The sequence below is a fragment of the Pelodiscus sinensis genome, chromosome 3, assembly GCF_049634645.1.
Source record: "Pelodiscus sinensis isolate JC-2024 chromosome 3, ASM4963464v1, whole genome shotgun sequence".
Taxonomy (NCBI): domain Eukaryota; kingdom Metazoa; phylum Chordata; order Testudines; family Trionychidae; genus Pelodiscus; species Pelodiscus sinensis.
Genome location: NC_134713.1, coordinates 185,433,810 through 185,461,748, shown reverse-complemented (window position 1 = coordinate 185,461,748; position 27,939 = coordinate 185,433,810). Strand labels below are relative to the sequence as shown.

Here is a 27,939-nt window from a genome sequence, read left to right as displayed (position 1 = left end):
TCCTTGTGCAAGAGTGGGCGGGCAGTGTGGATGCTCAGCAGATTCTTGTGCAAGAACAGCCATACTTGTGCAAGAAGCCATGAGTGTAGACATAGCCGTAGTGTGGTTACTGAGCAATGCAAGTGGTACCTAGACCACAACGACAGTTAAGATCAAGAGACCTCTACATCATGGGCTGGTAGGCAACTGGCTTTTAGCTCAGAGGGTAGAGGCTCCTATACTCTGCTTGAGAAGTCCCAGGTTCAAATCCACCCAGTGGGGGTTACATAAATATTTGTGCAGGACTGATGCCTGGTTTGTACTTGCTCTTTAGTTTACTACCCACAGGATGGCTTTTTAAAGTGACTTCATTCCCTTGCCATGAGAATGTACTGTATTAGCCCAGGCACAAAATCTGTGCACCCTATGTTACCATAATTAACTTACAACATGGAGAGAAGGAAATTAATGATATTTTACTTGCCTATTTAAAAAAAAATGCTTTGGGCAAGTAGGTGAATAGACTACTGCAAAGCTGCTCTAAAAATATCTTGATTGAACAATAGAAAGGTATTAAAATAGTTTTTAAAAATGGATGAGTCTAACCATGCTTCAAGAATGACACTGTGAACTTGAAGACATATTGGTTGCTATGGAAATAGCACTTAGAACTGTCATTGCTTTAAATGTTTTGTCTATAGCCATATTTTCAGCAAGACTCAATTGTAATCAGCACTATAGTATGCATACATGCAAGAACAGAAATTGGCCCCTAAAATAAAAGTTTTTTCTTGTTTATGTATGAGTGCCTTTAGGAAAGAAACTAGTTCACCTTCAGTGTTGTGAGTTTCAGGAGAAGTTGGTGATTCATAGGCAATGTCTTAGCAAGCACGCTCAGCTTTTATTGAATGATCCCCAAAGGGAATAAATTATTGTTCTGTATAACATCAGGACTGATTAAAAAATTGTAAGAGGAGAGGATTAAATTGACCCTTAATGAAAGCATTTTTTGCTTTTAAATTTTTGGCAATGGGAAACTTGTAATCTAGAAATTAACACTATGAACATATCGATTCATGTCTTGTTCTTATAAATATTCTTAAGGCCACTTCCAAAGCCCATCAAAGACAACTGAAAGCTATCCTTTGACTTCAAAAGGTTTTAGAGCAGGCCCTTAGTAAAAAAAAAAAAGGAAACTTCGCTTTGAGAAAATAGTATTTTAATAGTAAAATATTATCAAACATGACTTTAATAGTATTGCCTTTTAATGATTCGTTTGATGTATTGGAATTTGTGGTATAGAGATGAAGACATGCAGAGCCTAGCTAGCTTGATGAGTATGAAGCAAGCTGACATTGGAAATTTAGATGATTTTGAGGAAGACAATGAAGATGATGAAGAGAACAGAGTGAACCAGGAGGAGAAGGCTGCAAAAATTACAGGTTGGTCTTGTCATGAAAGGATATAAATAAAATATTGTTTTTCTCCATTATCAGCAAAGTTCCGTGGATTTTATTATTTTATTACATGAATACGGTTTTATATAAAACAGCTGTTTAGGATAATCCAGTTGCATATGTCCTGATAATACAGCTACACATGAGACTAATTTTGTATGAACTTCAGAGACTTGATTTCTTTTATCGTATTTCAGAAGGAGAAGCCAACGAGAGGTGTCAACAGAGCAGTGGAAAGGCAGGAAAAGAGATGAGAACAATCAGGATGGAAGAAAACAGAGAGAGAGAGAGAGAGGACAGAAATGGAAGAGGAAAAAAGATATTGGAAAAAAGATTTTAAAGAAAAGTGGATCTGTAAAAGGATAGAGAGGCCCAACTTGATTATCAGTGAGCAGAGGGCCACTCTAAAGCAGGGCCCAATCAGGTGAATTCAGAAAATTGCCTAAAGAATGATCTACATTTGATAGCTGAGTTATTTCAAGTTACATAGAATAGCTAAAGGATTGAAATTCTTGATCCCAAAAGGCATTAGTGTACCCAGGATGGTTAATATAAGGAGTGCCAATCAGATCAGCTAGTCCAAACACAAAGCTTCCTCCTATGATTGTTGTTCCTGTGTATTGTGGCACCTCTCCCACAATTTCAGGCACAGCTCTCTCCTTTCATGTTTCAAGTTGAGTGTATCATTATACAAGATGACTTGCAAAGGATTAATAGATTGGGTTGTATAAAGATGACTTTAAACATTTTGTTTATGGCTTGTTGTTTTTTTTAAGAATGTAAAGTTGTACTTGTTTTTTCCCTGAGAAATATCAGGAAAGTCAGGATGGGTCTTCCCTACAGACTTGTTGGGGGTCTGAAATGAAAGTGGTCTCTTCTCAGCTCTTAACTGAACAGTGAAGATGATGAAGTGTTAGCAGAGTTTTCCTTGCTATTCCGTCATTTGAGTTCAAGAGGAATTTCTAATGTAAGAAAAGAGTCTGAAGCAGGAAAGATGCCTTTCAGGTGCCTTCCATCGGTCATAAAGAAGCCAAAAAAAGGCACAAACAGTATATCAGGATACCTTAAAAAAAGAAGAAAAGAATAAAGATAATCTAAATAATAGCTTGCTTTGTGGTTTTAATAAGATGGGTGAGAGGGTGCCCAGAGGAGCCAAAACTAACCATGTAATGACTTGGCTGCAGTGTTGGGCCTCTATGGAATGGGATGGTGATAGAATATGCTAGTTTGTAGAAATGGCTTTCTTGAGTTGTCAAGGGCTGAGTATTATAAGGGGCATTATGGTACTACCTGAATTACTGTAGTTGCATCATTGCTCCTCTAGTCCTCATTAGCACTTTTGATTTGTTTTTTTATTTCTCCGAGTGGGTTATTGAGGTTTATAAATGCTTGGTAGAGATCCTAAAGTTTCTGGTCTCTGTCAGTGGGATTAGAGCAGATGTGATTGTATCGAAGGGTTTGGCTATAGACAATGGATCGTATGGTGTGTTCTGGATGGGAGCTGGAAGCAAGTAGGTAACTGTAGGAGTCAGTGGGTTTTCTGTAGAGAGTGGTGTCTAATTTGCCATTGGTGATTAAACATAAAAAAACAAATAGAAAGAGCCAAACGAATACCCAAAAACCATCTACTTCAAGACAGACCCAGGAAAACCAACAATAGAACACCACTTGTCATCACCTATAGCCCCCAACTTAAACCCGTCCAACACATTATCAATAAACTACAACCTATACTAGAACAGGATACTACACTGCGAGAGGCTCTGGGAGACAGACCCATAGTCTTCTATAGTCAACCACCTAACCTTAGGGATAGAGATGTAGCCATGTTAGTCTGGGGTAGCTGAAGCAAAATGCAGGACAATGTAGCACTTTAAAGACTAACAAGATGGTTTATTAGATGATGAGCTTTCGTGGGCCAGACCCACTTCCTCAGATTAAAGTGCTACATTGTCCTGCATTTTGCTTCACCTAACCTTAGGATGATTCTTACCAACAACCACAGGACATATTACACTAATACCAACCCTGGAACTTTCCCTTGCAACAAACCCCGTTGCCAGCTTTGTCCACATATTTACTCTGCTGACACCATTATTGGACCTAACCATGCCAGTTACAAGATCAAGAACACATATTCCTGTTCATCCAGAAATATAATTTATGCCATCATGTGCCTAAAGTGTACGTCTGCTATGTACATTGGACAAACGTCTCAGACACTTCGCCAAAGAATCAATGCACACAAAACAGACATAAGACTCTCTCACAGAGAGAAAGCTGTTGCCTGCCATTTCAGCCAGACTGATCATTCACGTAATGACCTTAAAACATGCATATTGCTTCAAAGAGACTTTAACTCCAGACTTCAACGAGACGCTTCAGAATTGTCATTCATGCTTAAATTTGACACTTTATGTATGGGTTTAAACAAAGACTCTAATTATCTCACCCATTACAAAGATAGCTTCCCCAATTATCACCCCTAATGTCATTACCTCACAGAAACTTCCCCTATTATCACCCCCATGTCACTATCGCACAGGAACTTACCTTCCCACCTCACACCCACTCTGTTCTAAAATTTGATTTGTCAATTTCACATGCGTTCACTTTTTTTTTGATGGTATCACTTTGGTATATATGGTTGTGCTGATTTTCTTCCACATATTGATCTGAGGAAGTGGATCTGGCCCACGAAAGCTCATCACCTAATAAACCATCTTGTTAGTCTTTAAAGTGCTACATAGTTCTGTCTTTTGTTTCAGCTACACCAGACTAACACGGCTGCATCTCTATCACTATTCTTTTGAGCAAAGAGTATGCCACTTCCTGTCAGTAGTAAGATTCAGATTTTTCAGGTTTCATTTTCTTACTGTGCAAAACCAGTTTGTTTTTTGTTGTTGTAAATGTTGTACTCTAAGGCTATGTCTACTCAACAATTTATGCCAGCATAAGTGCTAGTGTGCACAGTGCAATGTTGATTGGAGAGCTTCTACCGCTGCCATGGCTTCTGCTGCTCTTTGGAGCAGGTTTTTTATGCTGATAGGAGAGCTCTCTTCACAAGCACTGCAGTGGCACAGCTGTAACAGTGCAGCTGCAGAACTGCAAGTGCAGATGTGTCCTAAGACCCATAGGTAAAAAGCCTGAAAGGAAGAAGTAAGCCTCAGACACCATTTTGTTTACTGCAGCTGCTGTGCCATGTCATTAGCTGAACATCTCCTGTTTGAGAGAGGGAGGTGGGAAGAGGAAGGAATTGGGCAGGAAAAGGAGAGGGAGGGATAAATAGATGCATGTGGTTTTCCAGAGCAAGTGGAATAGCATTTAGATCATTCAGTAAGTAAACAGAAAAATGTAAATATTCAAGTCCTGTTCCAATATCCATTGAATCAATATAAAGACTCCCATTGACTTTGGTGGAAGTTGGAGTCCTAAAAGTGTTACAGTAAATGTGCTGTCAGGACAAAGAAATGAAACACCAGAGAAAACTAAGAACCAAAGGAGGAAAACATCTAGAGTAGACAAAGAAGTGGAAAATCTGGTGTCAGGCCAAAAGGCAGCAATTTTGAAAAAGGTTCGTGAATTGAGGGGAAAAAAAGTGAAGCAATATAGAAAGAGGAAAAGAAAACAAAATGGAAGAGTTAGTATGGTGTTGTAAAATAAGTGTTCAGAAAATAATTACATTTCCAGAACCATTTAAAGCTAATTGATAACAAGTGCTGTTACTCATTTTGAATACTTGTTTTCTGCCTACGCTTTCTCACACATTGCCTGGTTAGGATATTGCAAGACCAGGACAAGCTGCTCTGATTGATTCAGAGAGGCCTCAGGCCGCTTAACCTCTCTCTCTGTTTTCTCAACTGTAAAATGGGGATAATCACCCTTAACTAGGGTGTTTTGTGGATTAATTAGTTAATGTTTGCAAGAGAGCTTTCAAAATGTAAAGTTCCATACTGTACAAATAATAGTATTAAATGTTAGTCTAATTACTCAGAGAGCCATCTCTTTCACTGCCTGAAGACTGAAAGATAGCTAGAGGGAAGGATGTATATGTGGAATGAATTCTGAGGGATTTTAGTGCAAACTCCATTCCTTTTGCAGTATACTCTGAGCATTGGATTTGGTGACATGTGACTCTATTATAACTAAATAATGGTAATTTCATTATCATGGCAGCAAGAGTGACCCATTCAATAGATAGTAAATAAGAGTACAAAAAGGTTGATTTAGGTTCTCTCCTAAGTCTGCCCTGACATGGTATGTGACTCTTGGTATGCAGTTTAGGATCTTCAGGTTGAAAGCACAGTGTGAGAGTTGAATGTAATAATTGTTGATGTCATAGAATTGACCCTAAAGTTAAGGCTGCAATAGTCTTTCCACTCTTAGCCATGTGGGGAGCTCTTCAGGGGCTAGCACCCAGATCTGTGGGACAGCTGACACCTCCATGCCTCAACCAAGAGGCTGCTGTTGGGCTGTTTGTGTTATCATATGTAAATCCTGTTGGGACAAAAATCACATGAAGTAATATCTCAGAAGGCTGGACTGACGGCTTTCCTCATAGCCCCTGACTGATGCAAGCGCCTATTTAAGCCCAAGAGGAGTTCCAGGAAGTGTCTGTACAACAAGATGGTCTTCTTTGCCAGATGTAATGGCAGACCTACCTCTCGGCTCTCTCTTGGGTTCCTGACTCCTGGTTCTACTTTCTTTAAAAAAAAGAAAAGACATGTTTAACCATTTTGTGTAATGTCAACTTGAAAACAACATACATGTTCCTGTTTTTAATGTAAAGTTGCAAAACGTTTTAGCTGCTGTAGAATTTAAAGAGAGATTTTAAAATAGCAAAATTGTCATACTTAGGCCTCCATGAGCACAAGTGACTTTGACATGCTTAAGATATTCAATTCAAAATTAATAAAAAATAGTATAGCCATGCACACTTTAGTGCTTCCCTTAATGTTTTTGAATAGGCACACCGGCCCTGATGCACCCACTGATAGTGTGCTGATTGCTACTCCTGCACAGAGATCTACTATGATCACTGGGGTTCCATATGGACTCAGTAGTCTGCCCAGATGTTATCAGTTGTGAGGTCTTGAGCCCAAATGTACTTCAAGCACAGATCTCTGAAGAATCACACATTGTAATACAGGTTGGACCTCCCTGGTCCAGCACTCTCAGGACCTGACCAGTCCCAGATGAGGGATTTTGCTGGACCAAGAGAGGTCATATCTGGCTTCCCTGCTATCGGCTCCCCCCAGCCCTGGACCAGTTGCTGGCCTCCTGGCCAACTCCCCCTTGCCACCAGCATCGCTGCCCTGCCAGTCCCCCCACGTCCTTCCCTGCTATGCTGGGTAGCACAGCTGTACCATAGCTCCCTGCATACCGGGCTCCTGGCCCCTCCAGGCAGCCCTGCTACAGTGCACCACGCTCCTGTCCCTGCCGAGCAGCCCCGCTACACTCCTGGCCCCGCCAAGCAGCTCCGCTATGGCATGCCGAGCTCCTGGCCCCTCTAGACAGCCCCGCACCTAGTTCCTGCAGCCCTGCTAAGGTGTGCTGGGCTCCTGTCCCCGCTGGGCAGCCCCGCTGGATTGTGCCTGACTGCCTAGATGTGGCATGCCAGGCAGCCCAGCTGTGGGGAGCCCAGCCCTCTGCCAGGACTCTCTGGTCCTGGAACATCCATGATCCTACTGGACGACAGATGTTGCCGGACCAGGGAATCCCTGATTACAGAGGTTCAACCTGTACTGATCATGCCAAGTTTCTGCCAGATACCAAATTCTGCCTAGGGGCCAGATTCTGACACTCTTATTATTACATAGGAGCAGCTAACCCCGCAAAAAGTCCTGTTGACTTCAGTGGGTTACGTGGAGACTAAGATAAGTGGGGAATGTAGATAATGATGTACAAAAGCTGATATTGGTCATAGATTCCTTTGCTTCTCATTTCAACACTGTGGCTATGTCTATACTGCGGGGGGATTTTGGCAGAAGATATGTAAATGAAGCACTCATTAGCATATCTTCCACTCTCATTTGTATATACTCTTCCGATCCTTTTTGTGGAAGAGATTTTGCCATTAAAAAGCCCTGTGTAGACGGGGCCTTTTGTCAGAAAAACCCCCTTTTGTGTAAAATCCTGTAAACCTCATTTTTTGAGGAAGGAATCTTGCGCAAAAGGGTTTTTTTTTCCTGACAAATGGCCATGTCTACACGGGGCTTTTTAACGGCAAAACCTCTTCCTCAAAAAGGATCGGAAGAGGATATGCAAATAAGAGCTTAAGATATGCTAATGAGCGCTTCATTTGCATATCTTATGCCAAAAAACCCGCCGTGTAGACGTAGCCTGTGTCTATAATACAGACCATTTTATACTCTTGAGACACAATGAAGTGCAAGTGGGCATGTAGGGTGGCAGATGGGACCAGTTGATTCAAACCACATCAAAGAATTCAATGTCTGCATCCTGTTTTAACTAGTCATTGGTTCATAATGATGCTTTATAAGCTTATATTCTGCTTTTCATGTGAGTAAAAAATACATCTGTCATTCTATGCTTTGAGTCCAAAAGAAATCGCAAGAGACAGCTACAACAGCATTCAGATTTCCAGCAAATCTTTCTAAATTGGAGCTGAACAGGGAGGAGCATAAGATGTCTTAACTGACTGATTCCAAATTGACTATTGTACTTTTACGTCCTGTAAGAGCAAGACCATTTAGGAAGCCAATGTGGTTGTGAAGTGTTTTGTGATGGCTGCACCATCTGAAGAATAGACTGTACTACATCTTCCTACTTGGAAATCAGTTACATATTTATTTGAAAGAGTTCATATGTCTTTGTAAAACATTCAAATATAAGATTTTTAGAATAGCAACTTTTAGGTATATGTCTTAAATACTTAGCAGTTCAGGGCCAGATCATTGTACTGCTTTTGGCTTTTTTGCACCAAAGCATAGTGGGTAGTTATATCCAGTGGAAAGGGGTGACCAGTGTTCAGTGCCCTGAGGAGCTATGCACAGCCAAGCATTAGTTAGAGCAACATTGACATTGCTCAGTTTTCACCTCTGTGCAACTTGTTTCTTTTCTTAGTTTGGGAAATAGAGATTTCTATTTCAGGAACTTTATTTTAGAGATAGTTTTGCTTTTCCCAGACACAAACTATCGTAGCGTAGTTGAGTATGTATCAGTAACTTAAAGGTAAAACATTCCAAAGATGTGGACATATAAGACACCTCAAAAGCCTGATCTCCACCTTGTAATGACACTATGCAATTACCCTGCCACTGTGCTTAATGCATAATAACTGATAGTTTATATTAGCATAAACTGCATTATAAAGATTATTACATTTAAAAAAAACACACATGGTGTTTCTACACGGAGAAGTAAGTGCTGTGCTGTCAGTTTGGGAGCATACATTGTATTCTTCATCTTTAATTAATTAATTGGATCTTTAAGTCAAAACTCAACTCAAGCTTAATTATGGAGTCATGACTGGTGCTTATATAATACTTTCTTCACTGTTTTTAGCCTTTGTTTCATTTTAAAGTGATGGCTTATGAATTGCCTTTGCTTTTCCTATGGCTTTATCATCATATCTTAATGTCTTCCAAGTTGAGTGTGCACCATTTTAAGGAAGCACATAAAGCTAAAAGTAGCAATACAATGTAGCTCAAAAGGAATCTTAGTGGAGTTATTTGGTTCTGTTTTAAAATGTTGGTTTCAGAGCTATTCCGAAAGAGCTAGATCCTGCCCTTAATCACCTTGCTAACTATCCAATAAGTAAGATATTACTCACTAAAAATAAAAGTGGCAGAATCTGTCCCTAAATTAATGAAGCCTGTTTTATTCTGTAATATGTTAGGCTATGTCTACATAACTGACATTATGCCAAAATAACATTGTCCGTGTCTACACATAAGCAGTTATTTTGACATAATGTCGAAATAATAGAGAGTTGGAAGACTGCTTACTCTGACTCCTGTAAACCTTATTATATGAGGAGTAAGGAAAGTTGGGGGAAGAGATCTCTATTTCGAAATAACTGCTGTGCAGATAGTGCCAAAAGTCAAAATAAGCTATTTCAACTTTAGCTACGCAATTAGTGTGGCTCAAGTTGCATAGCTTATTTTGAGTTTAGCCCTGCTGTGTATGTGCCCTTAGTGACCATGTTGTTTACAGTAATTATAAAATTGGTTGTATCTTAGGTGAAAATTGATGGAGATTGGCTCTTAATGAAGCATAATCAAAGTTTGTATGTCTGATATTGCCCTGGCCTCAAACTTTTTGTATTAAGCTAATTTTATGCTATTAATTTCAAGTTTTACTTATGAACACGGAAACTGTTAAAGTAAAATAATATTTAGCATACCTCATTTTTGGATTAATATAGGTGTTAATCTTAAGTTATTTGTTAATCTTAAAACTGCTGGTAGTGAGCACCCATCAAAAACTGTTCACTATGTACTTATGTGTTCTTTCTGGTTAAAATAGTGCTGAAGCATTCTGTACAGGTGCATAGGTGTATTATATATCACTGTAATGATTCATTCTGAATGTATTCTTTTCATTAACAATAAGTGTCCTCTCTTTCCCTGTTTCTCTAGTAACAGCATGCTTTCTACTGCTTTTTCTTTAAATGACCCTACCTTATATTTGTCTTGACTGGCTTCTGTTTACAGAAATTGTAAACCAGTTGAATGCTCTGAGCAGCTTAGATGAAGATCAAGATGACTGCATAAAGCAAGCAAATATGCCTTCAGCTAAATCAGCCAGTTCCTCTGAAGGTCTATGAGCTTTCCTCCTTTCTTTCTGTTTCTGATTGTCTGTATTTACTGTGACCTGTTACCTTTTGGCTTCTGTTTGTATTCAGCTGTCAAATTTTATCATTGTGCTTCCCATCCAATGTGATTTTCAGTAATTTGTAGTGCATCCAACAGGTACCAACATGACAGAGTCTCTCTTCAGCCATTGCATTGTCACATGATTGTGAATGGGAAAGAAAAACCACATAATTAAAACAAAATTTGTGCAGTGAGTAATACTTAACCATTATGACTTGATAGAATGTACCTTCTCTGACTTTACATGAATGTTACCTGTAAATAAGAGAACTGACAATGAACAAATCATTCATTTTTTGAAATCAAGTTGCTGTACTTCACTTTCTAGATCCACTGCAAAACTTACTGAATCAGGTTAAGTCCAGAAGGCTGCTGTGGCTGTGTAGTGGGTTAGTACTCATCAATGAACATTCATTTCTTCTGGCTGGAAATGTTGGTGTGCTACAAAATACATTAGTTTAGTTCTGCAGTTGGTAATGTGTTCTAGTGCATTGTTCTCAGGGACCACTGGTGTGAATTTTCTGAATTTGAAATGTGAATTTTTGAACAGTAAATATCCAGGGTTGGCTCTGGCCATATTTAAACAATGCTTCATTTTTTTTCCCACCAGAGCTTATCAACAAGCTTAATTTTTTGGATGAAGAGGAGCAAGACTTGGCCAATTCCAGTTCCAATCCATTTGGAGATCCTGATACAGCAGAATTAAATCCATTTCAAGATCCTGATGCAGGTGGTGAATTCATTTCACACAATTATTCATTATTGACACATTCATTGATGAATCATAACTTTTTTTCTCTTCAAATGCTACAAATTTAAATTATTACATTATTATATGCACCCACACATCAATATCAGGAATCTTAATCGCCAGTGTGAACTGAACATCTCCTTCTCCAATGACGTGTAAAATTGAGGCATATTCTCTGTTTGTGTAGTTGCTGCACTAAATAGTGACAGTCTTTGGGGAGAGAAAATACCAGAATTCTGTCCAAATAATTTGTTCACCATCTTATGGTAGTTGCCTTACAAGCGGGGCAAAAAATCAAACTATGACAACACTAAACTAAATTAATTGTTTTGCAAAGTTGTTTTGAGTAGTTAATATGTGAAAATCTCCATTTAAAGTCAGTGTATGCAGAGTGCAACAAAACATAGTGACAAATATATAAAATATGTGGCTGACGATAATGTTTCCAAGAAGTGCCAGATTGACATATCTGGAGTTTGAAGTCCTCTATATAGGCACAGAGAAGAGCATCAGGGAAAATTTCACCTTGTTCTGTCGTGGCTCCACCAGTGTGGTGTTCTTGAACAGCTCTGGAACAGTGTGCCAGACCCCCTTTAGGGTCACAGTCTCACTAGGATAAACCACTTGGTTTCACTACTTTCTTAGGTCTAATATTGAAGCCTTCAGCACCTCTGCTTCATACTGGGTGCGCCTTTCAGTGAGTCCCCCGATTTGTAGACCCAAAGGAAGCAATGCACTCCCAGCTTCCTTAAACTGGAGTGACTCTCAGCTAGCGTTGTAAAAGTTGAAGAGCTTAGATGTCTGGAGCACAGGATAGGAAGTTTGTGGTTAACACAGAGAACAGAAATTTACAGCATAGTCCATGGTCCATGCCAGAACACAGAGTCCTCTGACCCCTTCAGTCCCACTCCAGGAGAGTCTCCCGCTTCCAGGAGCCCACACTTAACCCCTATCAGCCCCTTCCTCAGTCCCTTGTTCCCGTTTCCAGGCAAACTTTGTCACCTGGCCCTCCTCCTTTGTTCTCCAATTGGTCACACCTGGCTGGCTTCATGCAGAGGTCTGGACATCCATGGTCCTTAGTTGCTAAGTGCCAAGATCTAGGCAGTAATTGTGCCCATTCCCTTCTTGGGCTCTCCATGGACATGGGAGCTCAGGTCACAGACAGCTAGGCATCAGTCAAACCTGTGTTTCTGGGATTCTGCAAAGAGTAAATAACCTTTCCCCACCATTTGAGTTAACCACGCCCCACATACAGGAAAGCGAGGCACACACAATATTAATACAAAATGTTAAGAAAAATTCCTGCTCCATCACATGCTCCCAAAGAGCACCTCAGTTCTGAGCAGAGAGCCATCTCTCAGGGTAAGAAGATTGTTCAGGTGCCAGGCTCACTTAGCCCTGGACATCTCCGACGGGTGCTAGTTAGTGGTAACTAGGGAGTGGGTGGAAACCTACCAAACTCTTTTCATGCAAGCCTTTCATATTGTGACTAGTCATTTATCAGCCTGGGATAGGCTTGGCAACATAAAAGTGAAAGGTAATCACTGAATACCCACACCATTTCCCGCTCCTTTCCTTTCTGATAGAAGTATAAAGTGCTGCTGCTTGGTGGTTGTTGGTCATAAAAATAATAAACCTATTTTCATAAAGTCTTCTGTGGATGAGTGGACCAGTCCTGAGGGCTCTCCTGTTTTGTACTTTTCAAATGCTTCTTTCTTCCCTTATCTCTCTGTCCTCTTTGTTTAAAGGCCTTTACTCATTGACATTTCACGCTTCATTTGGCCTTTTATAAACTTCTATGTGTTTTGTAACCTTCTTGTGAAGTAATCTTACCTAGCCTCTTTTTTACGCCAATTTTATCATTTTCAGATCTTGGTCTTTGGATTTATGAAGCTTACTTGCTGCTCCCCATTTGCAAATGTGTAGTGTTTATTTGGATCCATTTTTACAGTTCATCTTATTGCTGTAAAATTCAGTTGGGTCACTAAAATCAGCTTCCCACTGAAATAAAACTATCTCTTACCTCTTTTTCAAATGTTTCCCTCTGAGGCCTTGAAGTTTTGATAAATCTGTGTAGCATCTCCAAGGAATTATTCTCTTTATTAGTTTATAATGGTTTCATTGTTCCTGGCAATACAGGGAATTAACACTTAATTCTTTTTCTTATACCTTCCTCATCACCATCACATCTGAACATCTTTCAGTAGTGCATTAAGCAATGTTGTCAAATGTGATTCATTCTGTCTTTCCTCCATCCCCCTCTCTTCCCCCCCCAGGGAGAATTGTGCATGCAATGTAATGTTTTGGTGGGCTTTTGGTAATTTTTTTAAACTGCATATTCTATCTGCATGTTACAGAATGCATGTGCAGTTTACACTGAGGAAGGAAGGTAGTCAGGTTTGTGATGGTTCTTAATTCCTATGGGAACTTAGTATTTGATTCTACAGATATTTACTGCCAGGCGTAACACACACTTCTATGAGAAGTTCCTGTCAATGGAACCATGCCAGGTAGAGTTGGCAGGAACTGATGCAAAAGTGGGCAGTGTGTCAGTTGTAAATAGTACATCAGTCTGTTCTTTTGTTTCTCCTGCCCTGGCAGGTTTATTACTTGGCTATTCAAAATTACTGTGGGTTTGACCCTTAGTGTGCCAAGTTGCAACTCAGTAACAGATCTCATTTATTATTACCCACTTAAAGACTTAGAACCAACAAAATCCTGACTTGATTTAAGCTACAACTGGAAAATCATGCCAGTGTAGACTTAGCCAGTATGTTTGTCTCCACCACCTCCAAAAATCCCCATCCCTCATGAAACATAGAATCATAGAATACTAGGACAGGAAGGGACCTCGAGAGGTCATCGAGTCCAGTCCTCTGCCCTCATGGCAAGACCCAGTACTGTCTAGACCATCCCTGATAGACATTTATCTAATCTACTCTTAAATATCTCCAGAGATGGAGATTCCACAACCTCCTTAGGCAATTTATTCCAGTGTTTAACCACCCTGACAGTTAGGAACTTTTTCCTAATGTCCAACCTAAACTTCCCTTGCTACAGTTTAAGCCCATTGCTTCTTGTTCTATCCTCAGAGGCCAAGATGAACAAGTTTTCTCCCTCCTCCTTATGACACCCTTTTAGATACCTGAAAACGGCTATCATGTCCACTCTCGATCTTCTCTTTTCCAAGCTAAACAAGCCCAATTCTTTAAGTCTTTTTTCATAGGTCGTGTTCTCTAGACCTTTAACCATGCTTGTTGCTCTTCTCTGGATCTTCCCCAATTTCTCCACATCTTTCTTGAAATGTGGTGAACAGAACTGGACAAAATACTCCAACTGAGGCCTAACTAGCACAGAGTAGAGCGGAAGAATGACTTCTCGTGTCTTGCTTACAACACACCTGTTGATGCATCCCAGAATCATGTTTGCTTTTTTTGCAACAGCGTCACACTGTTGACTCATATTTAGCTTGTTGTCCACTATAACCCCTAGATCGCTTTTAGCCGTACTCCTTCCTAGACAGTCGCTTCTCATTCTGTATGTGTAAAACTGATCGTTCCTTCCTAAGTGGAGCACTTTGCATTTGTCCTTATTAAACTTCATCCTGTTTACCTGAGACCATTTCTCCAGTGTATCCAGATCTTTTTGAATGATGACCCTATCCTCCGTAGCAGTTGCAACCCCTCCCAGCTTGACCTTTTGCAGCATATAATATTTTTTTAAAAATTATTTTTTATAGAACACAGTTCTGAAATAGCTCCATCTTCAAAACCGGAAGACTCCTACTACAGTGATAATTATAATCCCTTTAAAGGGGAAGATGATCCAGAGTACCTGAACCCATTTGATGAGCCAGATCCAGAACCTAAAACATTTGTAACTATCAGAGATTCTCCTCCACAACCTGCAAAAAGGAAAAATGTAAGACCAGTGGACATGAGTAAATACCTGTATGCAGATACTTCTAAAGCTGAAGAGGAAGAGTTAGATGAGTAAGTATATTGTAATATTTCATCAATATTCCTTCTAATCTTTTCCATTCATGTGTGGATTTTTTTCATCCGGGTGCAAAATAATATTTTTGTGAGCCAAGTCATGTGCAAATGTACACCACCAATAGAAACACAGAGCCTAGATGTGGTTGCTCTGCTAATCAGATGGACAGCATTTGAATTTGTGTTGAGTAGCTGCACGAGCACAAAGTTTACAGGCAACATTGTATTTCATCTTCAAGTATGAGTGGGTTTGATGGCATAATCTCAAGGTATAAATGAATTCACCAGTCTCCCAAGCATGTTGACAGGATCCATGAGGGTGTTTTTCTGCCCATATCTTAAGAAAGCTTTTTGCCTTCTTCTACTACAGTGAGCAATTTCTAGTGATTTAGAAAGGGAGGCCTTGGCCCTTCCTATCTTGTCTCAAACTTTTTTTGTAAGAAAAAATAACTATTAATAAAAGTGAGAGTGCTTAGGATGAGTTTATGCTAGGTAAACTGAGAGATCTGGGAATATATATAACAAAAGTTCAATCACCAGGAAAAAAACTCTGAGGGGTGGGGGGAAGAGGCAGAGAAAGAGGGGGAGAAAAAGGGGAAAGGGAGTAGGCATCCTGTAGAGAAGCTCCCCGTGTACTTCCTTAGAATTTATTTCTCTTCATCACTGTCAATTTTAAAATCAAGATTGGCTGGTTTTTATCTTAGATCTGCTTTAGAAATTATTTTGGGGATGGTGCTATGACCTATGTTATACAAGAGGTCAGACTAGATGTTCACAGATGGTCCCTTTCAGCTGTGGACCCTTAAGAACCCTATCTAAAATTGTTATAAGATACTGCTTGACTGTCTTACAGTCTAGTAATGAAACAGAACAGGGTGTGAGGGCATTTTGCAATAGCCATGCAATTTGGGATGATTGAAGGTGCAAACGTAAGGTGTGCTGGGTTATTACTCAGTAACCGCACCACCCATGTAAGGATTTACTGTGATTAGACATGAGCAGTTAAACAGACTACAACTGTAATTAACTTTTAATTGTAAAGAGTTGATGAGATTTATAATGGCACGACACTTGCATGGCTTCTATATTTAATAGCAATTCAGGTGTTGTATTTTCATCCTTATATTTGCTGTTTATAGCTGTATTCTAGGCAACTGAAGAAGTTCCTAGTGCACTGGCTTTATTTTCTCTTAAGTTCTGTGCCCATGAACGCTTGTGTTTTAGTTTTGTCAGGGGTTTTTTTATGCTTTGTTTTTGTTCTGCTGTGAAAAATTGGCATTTGGGAATGCTTTCTCTGCCAGCTCCATTCAGTTGGGCGGTGCGGGTGGGGATGAGAGGGAGGAAGGTCTGTTTTCTGTACAAACAACTCTAGCTGCTGTATCTTCCCAGACCAAGAGTATGATTGCACTGTTGACAGTGACACTAGACATTTCTAATATATCACTGATTGGGGGAAAATATTAATATGCATACACAAACAGATGGGGGCAGAGAACAGCAAAGACTGAGGAAGAGAAGAAGAGAGGAAGGAAACAAAGGTGACAATTGAGTGGCAAGTGAAAGATTTTTTTTCTTTATTCTACTTACACCGACATCCCTCCCCTAAACAAATGTGTGCCAACACAGGCCACTGCAATGTTTTAAAGTGCAGGCTTGTTTTTTCTTCCTGTCGGTGAGATTGTGGATACCAGTTGCTCTTTGTTACGGCAGCTTTTGTTTTGTTTTAATTTTGTATTTTTCCAGACTCTTGAGAGATTTACAGTCCCTGTTTGCTTTATTTTCTTAAGAAAAGGTAAAATAAAAAACCTTCCCCTTTCTTCCCAGCCCCGCTTAGGGTAAATGTTACTCAAACCTAAGATGACCTGCATTTTCATTATTAAAATGAAGGGTGGAAGTGTTAAATAGCATAGTAAATTAGACTTTTACGTCATATTCCTCACTGGAGACTCCTCCTACTTCTCCACATGTTGCTAAGGCTGTAAAGCCTGGGTAAAGTTGTTGGGACAATTTATTAAATATATGGAGTAGAATGGGGGCGTGGAAGACTTGCAGCACTTCATTGACCCAGCTCTGGAGGGTGGGTTGTTATGACACAAAGCCTATTTAGGAACATAGGGATTGGCATGCCGGACACTGGTCCATCTAGATCAGTCTTTTGCCTAGTAACATCAATCACCAGATGCTTCTGTGGGAAATGCAAGAAACCCCCTGAAAACCACTTACGGAACTATTAGGGAAGCTTTTCCTCACTCTTGTAAGTTTGTGGTTTGCTTGTGCCATGAAGCCTGAGAGGTTTTTTATCCTTTGCACGTTGAGTATTCTATCCAATGTGGTGGTGTCTATCCTTATCTGTATAAATGTGTAACCCTTTTTTTGAGTCCTGCTAAGTTTTAGGCCTCACTGGCATGTAAGGTGCCAGCTACACCTTGTGTAAAATGCATTTCCTTTTCACAGATATCATTCCTTTTGTTTCCTTGTCTGTTATATTGTACTTTTTTTAAAAATAAAAAAGGACAATTAGGACCATCTCATTTACCCTTCATTATCTTATATATCTCTATCATGTTCCCTCTTATTTGTCTCTGCTCTGAGCTAACTGGTCCTAACCTTTTCAATCTCTCTTCATACAGAAGTTTCTCCATGTCTCTAATCATTTGCATCGCCCGTCTCTGGATGCTCCTATTTCTGCTACTCTATATCTATTTTATGATGGGGTGACCAGACCTAAACACATATTGAAGATAAGGGCAAACCATCGATTCATAGAACAGCATTATACAACTTTCAGTATTGTTTTCTATATCGCTCTTTATACAGCCTATCATTCTGTTTGTGTTTTTGAGCACCAGTGAGTAGATGCTCTCATTGAGAATGGATTTGAGAGTAATAGGAGGGCTACAGGACAAATAGAAGGATCCCAAAGGACATTCCCCTTCCTCATGTGAAAAGCAATGCATTTTTGCCCTTTATTAATCACTCTGTATTTCTCTTTCTGTGTTCCTGTTAAATTTGATGCTCACTACCAGGAATAAAGATGAGCAGACTTCTAAAATCAAGTGCCTAGTCCCATTATCCTTTCAAGAGGGCAGAGCATAGATTTTGGACGGTTTTATAGACAAGATTAAATAAATGATTTTTAAAAGATGAGAACTTAGGAGAGGGTGATAGGCAAGAATGAGAACTGGAATATGCCTGGGGACTTGCTTCTGTAGGGTGAATGACATAATGGAAATCTGACTTTATTTTTTAACTGAAAATTTATGCCATTAGATTTCCACACTGTGGCTATGGCTATACTGCTGCTTTTTTGAGGAAGAGGATATGCAAATCTCACTCGCATTTGCATATTCTCTTCTGATTCTTTTTCTGGAAGAGGTTTTGTCACTAAAAAGCCCCTGTGGATGGAACCATTTGTCAGAAAAAAACCCCTTTTTCGCAAGATCCCTTATTCCTCAAAAATCGAGGTTAAAGGATCTTGCGAAAAAGGGTTTTTTCCCAACAAATGACCCCTTCTGCACAGGGCTTTTTAGTAGCAAAACCTCTTCTGCAAAAAGAATTGGAAGAAGATATGCAAATGAGAGCGTGATTTGCATATCCTCTTCCGCCAAAAAAACAGCAGTGTAGCCATAGCCTGTTAGGCCTGGTTTACATTTTGATCAAGTTCTGTGCTAAATTCTGATCACAGCTCTGGATGTGTCTTATGCCTAAGAAAAGTGACAGCTAAATGTTAAATTACTTAGTACTGGGATCTGGGATTTTTTCAAGTTAAATGCCAATGCAAAATGTTTTAATGTTAGAGATGTGTAAGTTCAACTTTAATGGGTGATGCTTACTGTTTCTGGATAACCAGTGGGGGCTGGAGCAACCTCCCTCCTGCCTGCTGTAGATAGGGGGCTGCCCCAGCCTTGTAGGGCCTGCCACGGACAGCCTGTCCGCAGTGGCCTGAGCGCATCACAGGCAGGGCTGCTCCGGGCATCCAGAGCAGTTCTTGTCCATGGTGGGCTTGGGGGGGGGGGTGCCTAGGCAGTGGCTATTCCAGTGGTGTTAGAGCAGCCCCTGCCTGTGGCAGTGGGTGCTCCAGCCAGCTGCAACAGTGGAGGCTGAAGCAGGCCCCCCCCTTATTTGGTTAACCAGTTAAACTTCACATTTAATCGGTTGACTAATTACACAGGATTTTACTTCTCTACTTAACATTAGAAAACCCTAATGGAATAAGTTAGAGGAAGCCTGGTTTTGTGTGCAAAATCTGGAAATCTGTTTAGAGCCATCTATAGCCCTACACATAACTGCTATTTCAGTACGCTGAGATTTGATCTGCCACAGAATTGCTGTGTAACCTTGGGGAAAATACATAATATCTTCCATGCCTTATTTTCTCTATTGGTAAAAATATTTACTTAAGATGATCTATTTGAGACTTGATTCATTATTGATTACAAAGTACACTGATATTGTTTGAATATGCATATAAATGCAAAACATTTATGATAGTAAGTATATTGTGACAGCAGTACTACAGTTTACATGTTCTGTTAAGGGTATTTTTCTATCAGGAAGCTCCAAACAAATCTCTTATGGGTTGAAATTTTGGCCATAGCTCGAAGATGGGAAGTTGTACAAAGTTTGAATAAAGTTAATTCGGCCATTTTTTTAATTTAGGCAAGCACCAAAAATTACCTATGCATTTTTAAAAATGTATTTGCATGGGTTTTTTTTAAATCAAAATAGATGAAAATTGAATGAGTATATGCATATTTAAATTGCACTCCTTTGTAGTATCACACTTAGCCTATTCTTTTAATTCTGTTTCATTTAGACTTTGATTCTCTTTTCAATAAAATTATTTTCATTAGTCAGTAATACCAGTCCAAATCCTATTGAATAGCTAAAAATAAACAATGGAAGTTATTTTCAAATCAAATGATTTGGTTCCATGATTTCTATTCTCATTAACCAGGCTGAATTAAAGGCGGTCCCTAGAGTTGGCGAAAGTTGTAACTATGTTTTCTAACTTGTTGAAGTCGATTGGTAGAGAAGCAACTGACTGCAGCGTTGACGATTGCTGAGATACTTGCTGGGTGATTTACCTTGTAATGGACAGTTCAGCTTCTCTCTAGATAAAATCCATTATAACCATTGGTTACATAATATAGTTGAAGCACAGACTGCATGCTCCAGTTAATGTCTTCAAACCAAGATTCATTCAGCCAGATTTGCCTGGTCTTGCTTACCATGCAACCAAACATGCTGTGTTACAAATCTGTAAATCTGGAGTAAATCCACTGACTTAAAAACTTGGATTTTATATTATCATTTAGGAGGGCTGTGTCTGCATTGACATCCCTTTCCGGAAAAGGGATGCTAATGAGACACTTCGGAATTGCAAATCCGTGGGGGATTTAAATAACCCCCGCAGCATTTGCATTTACATGGCTGCCGCTTTTCTCTGGCTCGGGGTTTTTGCCGGAGAAAAGCGCCAGTGTAGACGCGATTCTCCAGAAAATAAGCCCTTTTCCGGAAGATCCCTTATTCCTACTTTCAAGGGAATAAAGGATCTTCCGGAAAAGGGCTTATTTTCTGGAGAATCGCGTCTACACTGGCGCTTTTCTCCGGCAAAAACCCCGAGCCGGAAAAAAGCGGCAGCCATGTAAATGCAAATGCCACGGGGGTTATTTAAATCCCCCACGGATTTGCAATTCCGAAGTGTCTCATTAGCATCCCTTTTCCGGAAAGGGATGCCAATGTAGACACAGCCTAGGGCTGTCAAGTGATTTTAAAAGGTATTGTGATTAATCAGGACTTATCACACTGTTAGTAATAGAATACCATTTAAATATTTGAGGATGTTTTCTGCAAAAAAAAAAAACAAATGAAATAGTATTTTTCAGTTCCTCCATTGCACATATTATAGTACAAACCTTTTATCCTGAGAGTTGAACTTACAAATGTAGAATCATGTACAAAACCCCTGAATTCAAAAATAAAGCAATGTAAAATTTTACAGTTACTTCTTGTTCAGTCAATTGCTCAGAGATATTTGCAGGAGATAGTATTGCTTCTTGTTTACAGTGTCACCTGAAAGTGATAACAGGCATTGGCATTTTAACCAGTGTTGCAGAATATTTACATGCCACATGTGCTTAAGGATTCAGATGTATCTTCATGCTTCAACCAACATTCCTGAGGACATGTGTCCATGCTGATGATAGGTTCTGTTTGATAATGGTCCAAAGCAGAGTGGACCAACACATGTTCATTTTCATCATCTGAGTCAGAAGCTACTAGCAGAAAGGTGGATTTTCTTTTCTGTTGGTTCAGGTTTTGTATTTTCCGAATTGAAGTATTGCTTTTTTTAAGACGACTGAAAGAATGCTCTACAATTCCTCCCTCTAAAATTTTGGAAGGTGTGTCAGATTCTTAAACCTTGGGTTGAGTGTTGTAGCTATCTTTAGAAATATCATATTGGTATCTTCTTTGCATTTTGTCAAATCTGTAGTGACAGTGTTCTTAAAATGAATGTGAACTGGGTCACCATCTGAGACTGCTATAATATTAAATATATGGCAGAATGCAGGTAAAACAGGACAGGAAATGTGCAATTCTCCCTCAAGAAGTTCAGTCACAAATTTAGTTAATGCATTTTTAAAATGAGTATCATCAGTAGGGAAGCATGCCCTCTAGAATTGTGGCTGAAGCATGAGGAGGCATACAGATGTCTAGCATATCTGGCCCGTAAATACCTTGTTATGCCAGCCATGAAAGTCACTTTTAGGTGTCATTGTTTACATTTATTGGAGATAATGCTATCCACTCTTTATTTACAAACTTGTTTGCCTGAGTGATTGGCTGAACAAGAAGTAGGACTGAGTGGACTTGCAGACTAAAGTTTTACATTGTTTTGTTTTTTAGTGCAGTTATGTAACAAAAAACTCCTCATTTGTAAGTTGCACTTTCACAATAAAGAGATTACACTATGGTACTTTGTTGTATGAGATGCATTGAATAATACTATTTCTTTTATTTATCATTTTTACAGTGCAAATATTTGCAATAAAAATAAAGTGGGTGCTGTACACTTTTTTTTCTGTGTTGTAATTGAAATCAATTTACTTGAAAATGTAGAAAAACAACCCAAAAATATTTAATAAATTTCAATTGATATTCTAACAGCGTGATTAACAACTGTGATTTTTAATCACAATTAATTTTTTGAATTAATTGTGTGTGTTAACTGCGATTAATTGACAGCCCTATAATTTACCATTATGACAAGAACTAGAAACCTAAGCCTATTTCATGCTTCTGATATTTTAAGAGTCTTATTTAAATTAACAGTTCAAAGAAACTTTTAGGACTGATTTTTAAAATGTGGTGAAAAGTGTAACGTGTTCTGCCTTTAATATACATTCAGTGTAGATATAGTCTGTATTTACAGCAAATCCTAAATAAGCCTATAACTTGCTTAATTGTAGGCCTTGCTTCTTAGTAAATGTGCTGTGGTAAAAGTCTTTATTGAAGAGCAGGAATGTAAGAAAATTAATTATAAAATGTGGTTCCACCCAGCTCTCAGATTTCTTTGCTCCCATTAATCTGAACTTTTTACTCACAGCAAATTAACATTAACTTCTCAGAAAAGTCCCAATGCACGTAATTTCTCTAATTCTCTAAATACAATTGTTTAGGACCAGTTAGTTCATTGTCAAAACATTGTGCACTTGTTGGCTTGCCAGATGACTAATTTGTAAAACTAAAGAAAACATTGTGATCTCGTATAAGCATATTGTTCTTCACACTTTATCTTTTTCCATTTTTATTTTCACCTTCCTTTGAACTCTGTAATGTTTGAAGACAGCTCAACAAGGTTTCCAGCAAAATTAGAGCAATTGACAGGTACTGTTGAGTCTTCTGTTCCAAACTGAATACTGTCCTTTTTCCTCCTCCCCCTACAATGGAGCATGTCCATCCTTTTTTGTTTAAACTGTTATTGCTACCCCATCTTAACTTTGATTTCACTAGTGTTTTTTGCATTTGATGAACACTGAAATGAGAGCACCTCGAAGATGTCTTCAGTCAGCAGATTACTTTTGTTAGTCTTAATCTCTCCTTTCACTTCGTTATCTATATCTTTTTCTGTAATAAACAGCAAGAGTCCCACAGGAAGGTAAGCTTCAAGCACCAAGCCTATTGTTGAATGGCTGTGAGTTTCTTCCTCCCTTCCCAGAGTCCCAAAGATATGTTTAGTAAGCTTCACCCTTCAGGGGTAGACTTATTTTCTTAGGTCTAATGCAACAATTGCTGTCTCCTACTTACTGATAAAGGAAACAGAAGCAAAACAGCACCAAAGTCATTTCTAAAGCATTTCCATAAATGAGGGAAATAGCTTAAAATTAAAATATTCTTGAAGTTTTTTTTTTAAGTGAAACGGAAAGGAAATAGAGTGCTAGTGCCTTTGTCTGAAAACTGCCTACCAGTTTGGTACTGTAACACCGCAAGGAAAATTCGGAATGGACATGCAATGGACATGCTGGATACAATATTGTTTCCATCGAAAAATAAATTCAGGGGACTGAGGCTGTTTATTATTGATGTGTTGCACTTCCTCAAATTGTATGTAGGTATGTCCGGAGAAACGTGTTATGTCACTGCATGAGCACAGAGTTCAACCAATAATATTTATATTTGTCTTCGTGGGAAGAGTAGAATGGTAAAGGATTATTTTTATAAGTGGTGGTCTGTTGTTGGACATATTGAAAAGAATGGAAGATAGGAGTGGATAAATTAGCTTAATACAGAGAAGGAACCTTATTAGATACAATATTGCTGGCTGTTTTACATGATGAAAGTAAATACTTTAAATGCTTAGGAGAAGCTCTTGTATTATGAATTATCATAAAACTCATTGGAGGCCTGGCAAAAAAAAATGTAAATGCTAGGAAAGTGCTTATTTTATTTAACATAGAGCTCTCTATGTTAAATGATACATAAACACTTGAAAGATGGGTTTCTTGAAAGATGTTTAGCCAAATAATGTGAACAACAAATTATCACTATTTATCTATGCAAACAACATTAGCCATTATTTTTCTGTGCTGTTTTGTCTTCCATTAAGTGTTCTGAGAATAATATGGTGGCTATTTGTGATTGAAATGAAAATGTACTTGACTTTCACTGTATATACACTGAGGCCAAACTTTTCAAACATAGGTATTTAAAGTTCAGCTCCAAAATCCACATTCAGTTATCTAAACATGTCTCTACATTCTCAAAGTTGCTTAGCACTTGCAGCTTCCACCAAAGGGTTCAAAAAAGAACTAGGTAAATTCATGGAGGATAGATCCATTGATGGGCTATTAGGATGGCCAGGCATTGTGTCCCTGGCTTCTAATTGTCAGAGGCTGGGAATGGGCAAAAGGGGATGGATCACTTGACCCTGGTCTGCACTAGGGAGTTATTTCAAAATAACGCACTAGTTATTTCGAAATCTGTACTCCTGCTTTCCTTGGGGAATAATGCTTATTTCTCATTTTTTTCCCCCGAAATAGCATTAGTATGGATGGTCTGCTGCTGCTATTTCGATTATTGCTATCCACAATAATGAAGCCTAGCTTGGACTAATTTCAAGGCTCCCCTGTAGCACGGACATGCTATTTCGATTTTGTTATTTTGGGAATTTTTCTTTCGAATTCCGTCATTTCCTTGTGTAGACATGCCATTAGTGATTACCTGTTCTGTTCATTCCCTCTGGGGCACCTGGTATTGGCCACTGTCAGAAGACAGGAAACTAAGCTACCTTTGGTATGACCCAATATGGCCGTTCTTATTTTCTTATTAGTTTCAGTGAGACTTGTTGGTGCCTGGCTACTTTTCTATAGGCTGCAATTTATGGACGTTGGAACTAGCTTTAGACACCCAGTTTTGTAAATGTTGGCCTAAAGCAATTGCTTGCTGTACATAATTCATTCATCAATTCATCAGTCTTCCAAAAGAAAAAAAGCAACAACCGCACAATCAAAACAATCAATTTTTTTATTTTTGTTTTGAAAGTGCAAAGAGCTTGCAAAGAAATTTGTTTCCCTTTTTTTTAATTAGATCAAATCCATTTTATGAACCAAAATCAAGCCCTGGTTTAAAAAAACAAGTTACTCCACTGCAAGAAACAGAAAAGATGAAAAGAAAGGCTCCTGCACCACCAGTCCTCTCACCAAAGTCAGAGACAGGAACAAATGAAAATATGTCGGCTGTTCCTGCAACGAAGGAGTTTTCTTCTTCTCCTAAGGTAGGCTTTTTTATAATCAAATATTTTGATTGCTGATTAAAGTATCTCTATGTGTATTGTATCCATCTTCTTATTACAAGTCCTTGGGGGGGGGGGGGGAATGACATGAATCTAAATAAGGTCCCCCATACTCCCTTATTCTTTCACTCACTTACATGCATGTTGAGAGGCCAATGGTAGAGCCAGTGTTTCTTAAAACTACTTGACAGCAGCAACAACTGCAATGAAGAAAAGAAGGTCCTCTACTAATAAATATTCCAGGACAGCTCTGTGCAATGAGAGTGAACAAAATCAAGTTGTATAATTGTAACACCAACAGGCAGAATCAATCCTGGGACATCTGGAGCTTAGTATGTGAGCCTCTACAGCCTAAGCTAAAAGCTAGCTGGCTTTCATATAAGGCTATAGAGCAGACTCATTTTTTTTCTTTCTTTCTCTCTCTCACTCTCTTGTTCTTTCTATACTGCATCTGCAGCTTGAAATAAACTACGCAATTTGAGCTACGCAAATTGCATAGCTTATTTTGAATCAATTTCAAAATAACTGTCTACACAACACTTATTTCGAAATAAATAGCTGAACATCGGAATAGTGAGCCCATTGAATTTCGAAATAATGGGCACACTCAAAAGACGTGGAATAGCTATTTCGGGATACTTCTGGTATCCCGAAATAGCGCTGCAGTGTAGACATAGCCTAAGTGGTCCAAGTACAACTGCATGGGACAGTGAACAATACCCACTAGGTGTGTGGGTTACACAGTGCTTTGTCTTGATGTATTATAATGGCACTAAAGCTAAAAATATTTTAAGTTTCAATGTGCAAACTAGGTATTTTTGAGGTATAATAGCTGATTCATTTAAGTATGACTGGCATCTCCTGTAAATCAGCAGTTATTGCCCTTTGTGTATGTGTAATAACTAGGCAGTTCATGTCATGATTTTCCATGTTTAAATAATTCTTTAAAACAGATCTAGTATTTTATTACTTTTTGGTTGGGGAGGTGATGGAAGAAAACTCTCCATCCCTCCAACAGAGCAACAAGCCCAGGACCCCAATTTTAAATCTACTACCACCCTTTAGACCCTGTATTCCATTTAAGAGATGAATGGGTTTACTTGTCATATCTATCAAACCACTGCTTAATTAGTCCAATGACCCTGGTCCCCAGGGGCTGATCTCATTGTCTCCTCAGCAATTGCTCAGTCAAAGGGAAGAGTCTTGTTCCTGGTCTGAACTAGAAAGTTAGGTCGACATAAGCTGTCCTGCATCTACCATGAGTATGGCTGATGTACTGAGGTTCATGCTGTGAAAGTGTAGGTGCTGCATAACTTATTTCAATCCTGACAGTCCTGCAGCAGCTGTCCCATAATGCTTGAGTCTGCCCTGGGATCACGGAGACCTGAAGGTCCTCCTCCCATTTAAAGCCCTTCAAGGTTTTGAAATGCCATTTCCTCATTGTCCAGCGTGGTGAGCGCACCTAGCAGCTCTCTGTTGTCATGTGCAACTGACCAGGCTGGCTACACACTCCACACGTGCTCTGACTTGGAGTAGACAGGAGATCGTGGATCTCTTGGGCCGGCGGTGAGAAGAGATTGCACAACTACAGACTCAACCATAAAGATCTATGAGCAGACTGCAGGGAGAATGCTGGAGAAGGGGTATGACAGAGACTGGCTGCACTGCCGCCCGAAAGCAAAGGAGCTGCCTCAGGCATATCAGAAGGCCAGTGAGACCAACCATTGATCAGCTGCCGCACCACAGACCAGTTGCTTTGACAAATTGCTGCGTGCCACCACCAGGGATATCTCCACCACGCCCAGGCCACAGGCCCCTGGCATGACCAGAAAGGAGGATGGACATGCAAACAAGGGATCCAGCTATGCTGTGAGACAGGACATGTTTGAGACCACTGCAGTGCAGTCAGTGCCGGCAGGGCTGATGCAGGGCGCGGAGCCTTGGGTAAGTGTGTAATTGTATTTCCCTTTGCAGTGAAGTGCTGATGGCATCCCTAACTTGATAGGACACAGCTGTTCACTTTTAATTAATGCATTCAATCTGGAAGAGGGAGCAGCAGCGCCACAGAGAGCAGTAGCATTGTTATGTACTGATCATTGCTAGTAGAGGTTAGGATTAGAGATGTCCCTTCAATCCTCCTGAGTGTTCTCAATGAAGCTTGCAGCTCTCTCTGAAAGATTTCGTGGCTAGGGGAGAACAGACTTATTTTTTCCTCAGTGTCCAGACACTCTCCTATGCCAGTCAGTAATAATGTCAGACATCCTTAGCAGCATGTGGGCCCTAGCAGCTTCTGGACACCAAAAGTAGCTGTGCAGCTGGAGTTTTTTTTTTTTTTTTTTTTTTTTTAAATAATCACCTCCCTCCGCCCCCCCCCCCCCGGGGGAAAATGTTGCCCATATTCAATGCCATTGCCCTGTACTCATAGTTGCATGCAGCCAAACTGTTCCCCTCTAGTTCCCCTCACCCCTGCCAGGCCATGCTCGTCATGGTGTGTGGTGCCATGCACCAGCACTCCAAAGCAAAGCAGTCAATGAGCATGTTTTATTTAAAATTCTAGGGAAGCAAATTCTAAATCTTAACTTTCACTTTTCACTGTCTCTCTGTTGACAGTGGCACCTCTGTA

At 39.5% G+C, this 27,939-nt stretch overlaps 1 protein-coding gene across 11 annotated transcripts in view; it reads left to right on the top strand.

Annotated features, from left to right (window-relative positions):
• EHBP1 (EH domain binding protein 1) overlaps positions 1–27,939 on the top strand; it is a 337,547-nt gene that overhangs the window by 157,944 nt on the left and 151,664 nt on the right. For 6 of the 11 annotated variants that reach the window (XM_075925601.1, XM_075925605.1, XM_075925600.1 and 3 more), the window contains 6 exons: positions 1,282–1,421; positions 10,115–10,219; positions 10,887–11,006; positions 14,767–15,019; positions 22,871–22,912; positions 25,112–25,298. In XM_075925601.1, the coding sequence (XP_075781716.1) occupies positions 1,282–1,421; positions 10,115–10,219; positions 10,887–11,006; positions 14,767–15,019; positions 22,871–22,912; positions 25,112–25,298 (847 nt within the window). The remainder of the gene's footprint in view (positions 1–1,281; positions 1,422–10,114; positions 10,220–10,886; positions 11,007–14,766; positions 15,020–22,870; positions 22,913–25,111; positions 25,299–27,939) is intronic. The other 5 variants (XM_075925607.1, XM_075925602.1, XM_075925609.1 and 2 more) reach the window with 3 other exon arrangements.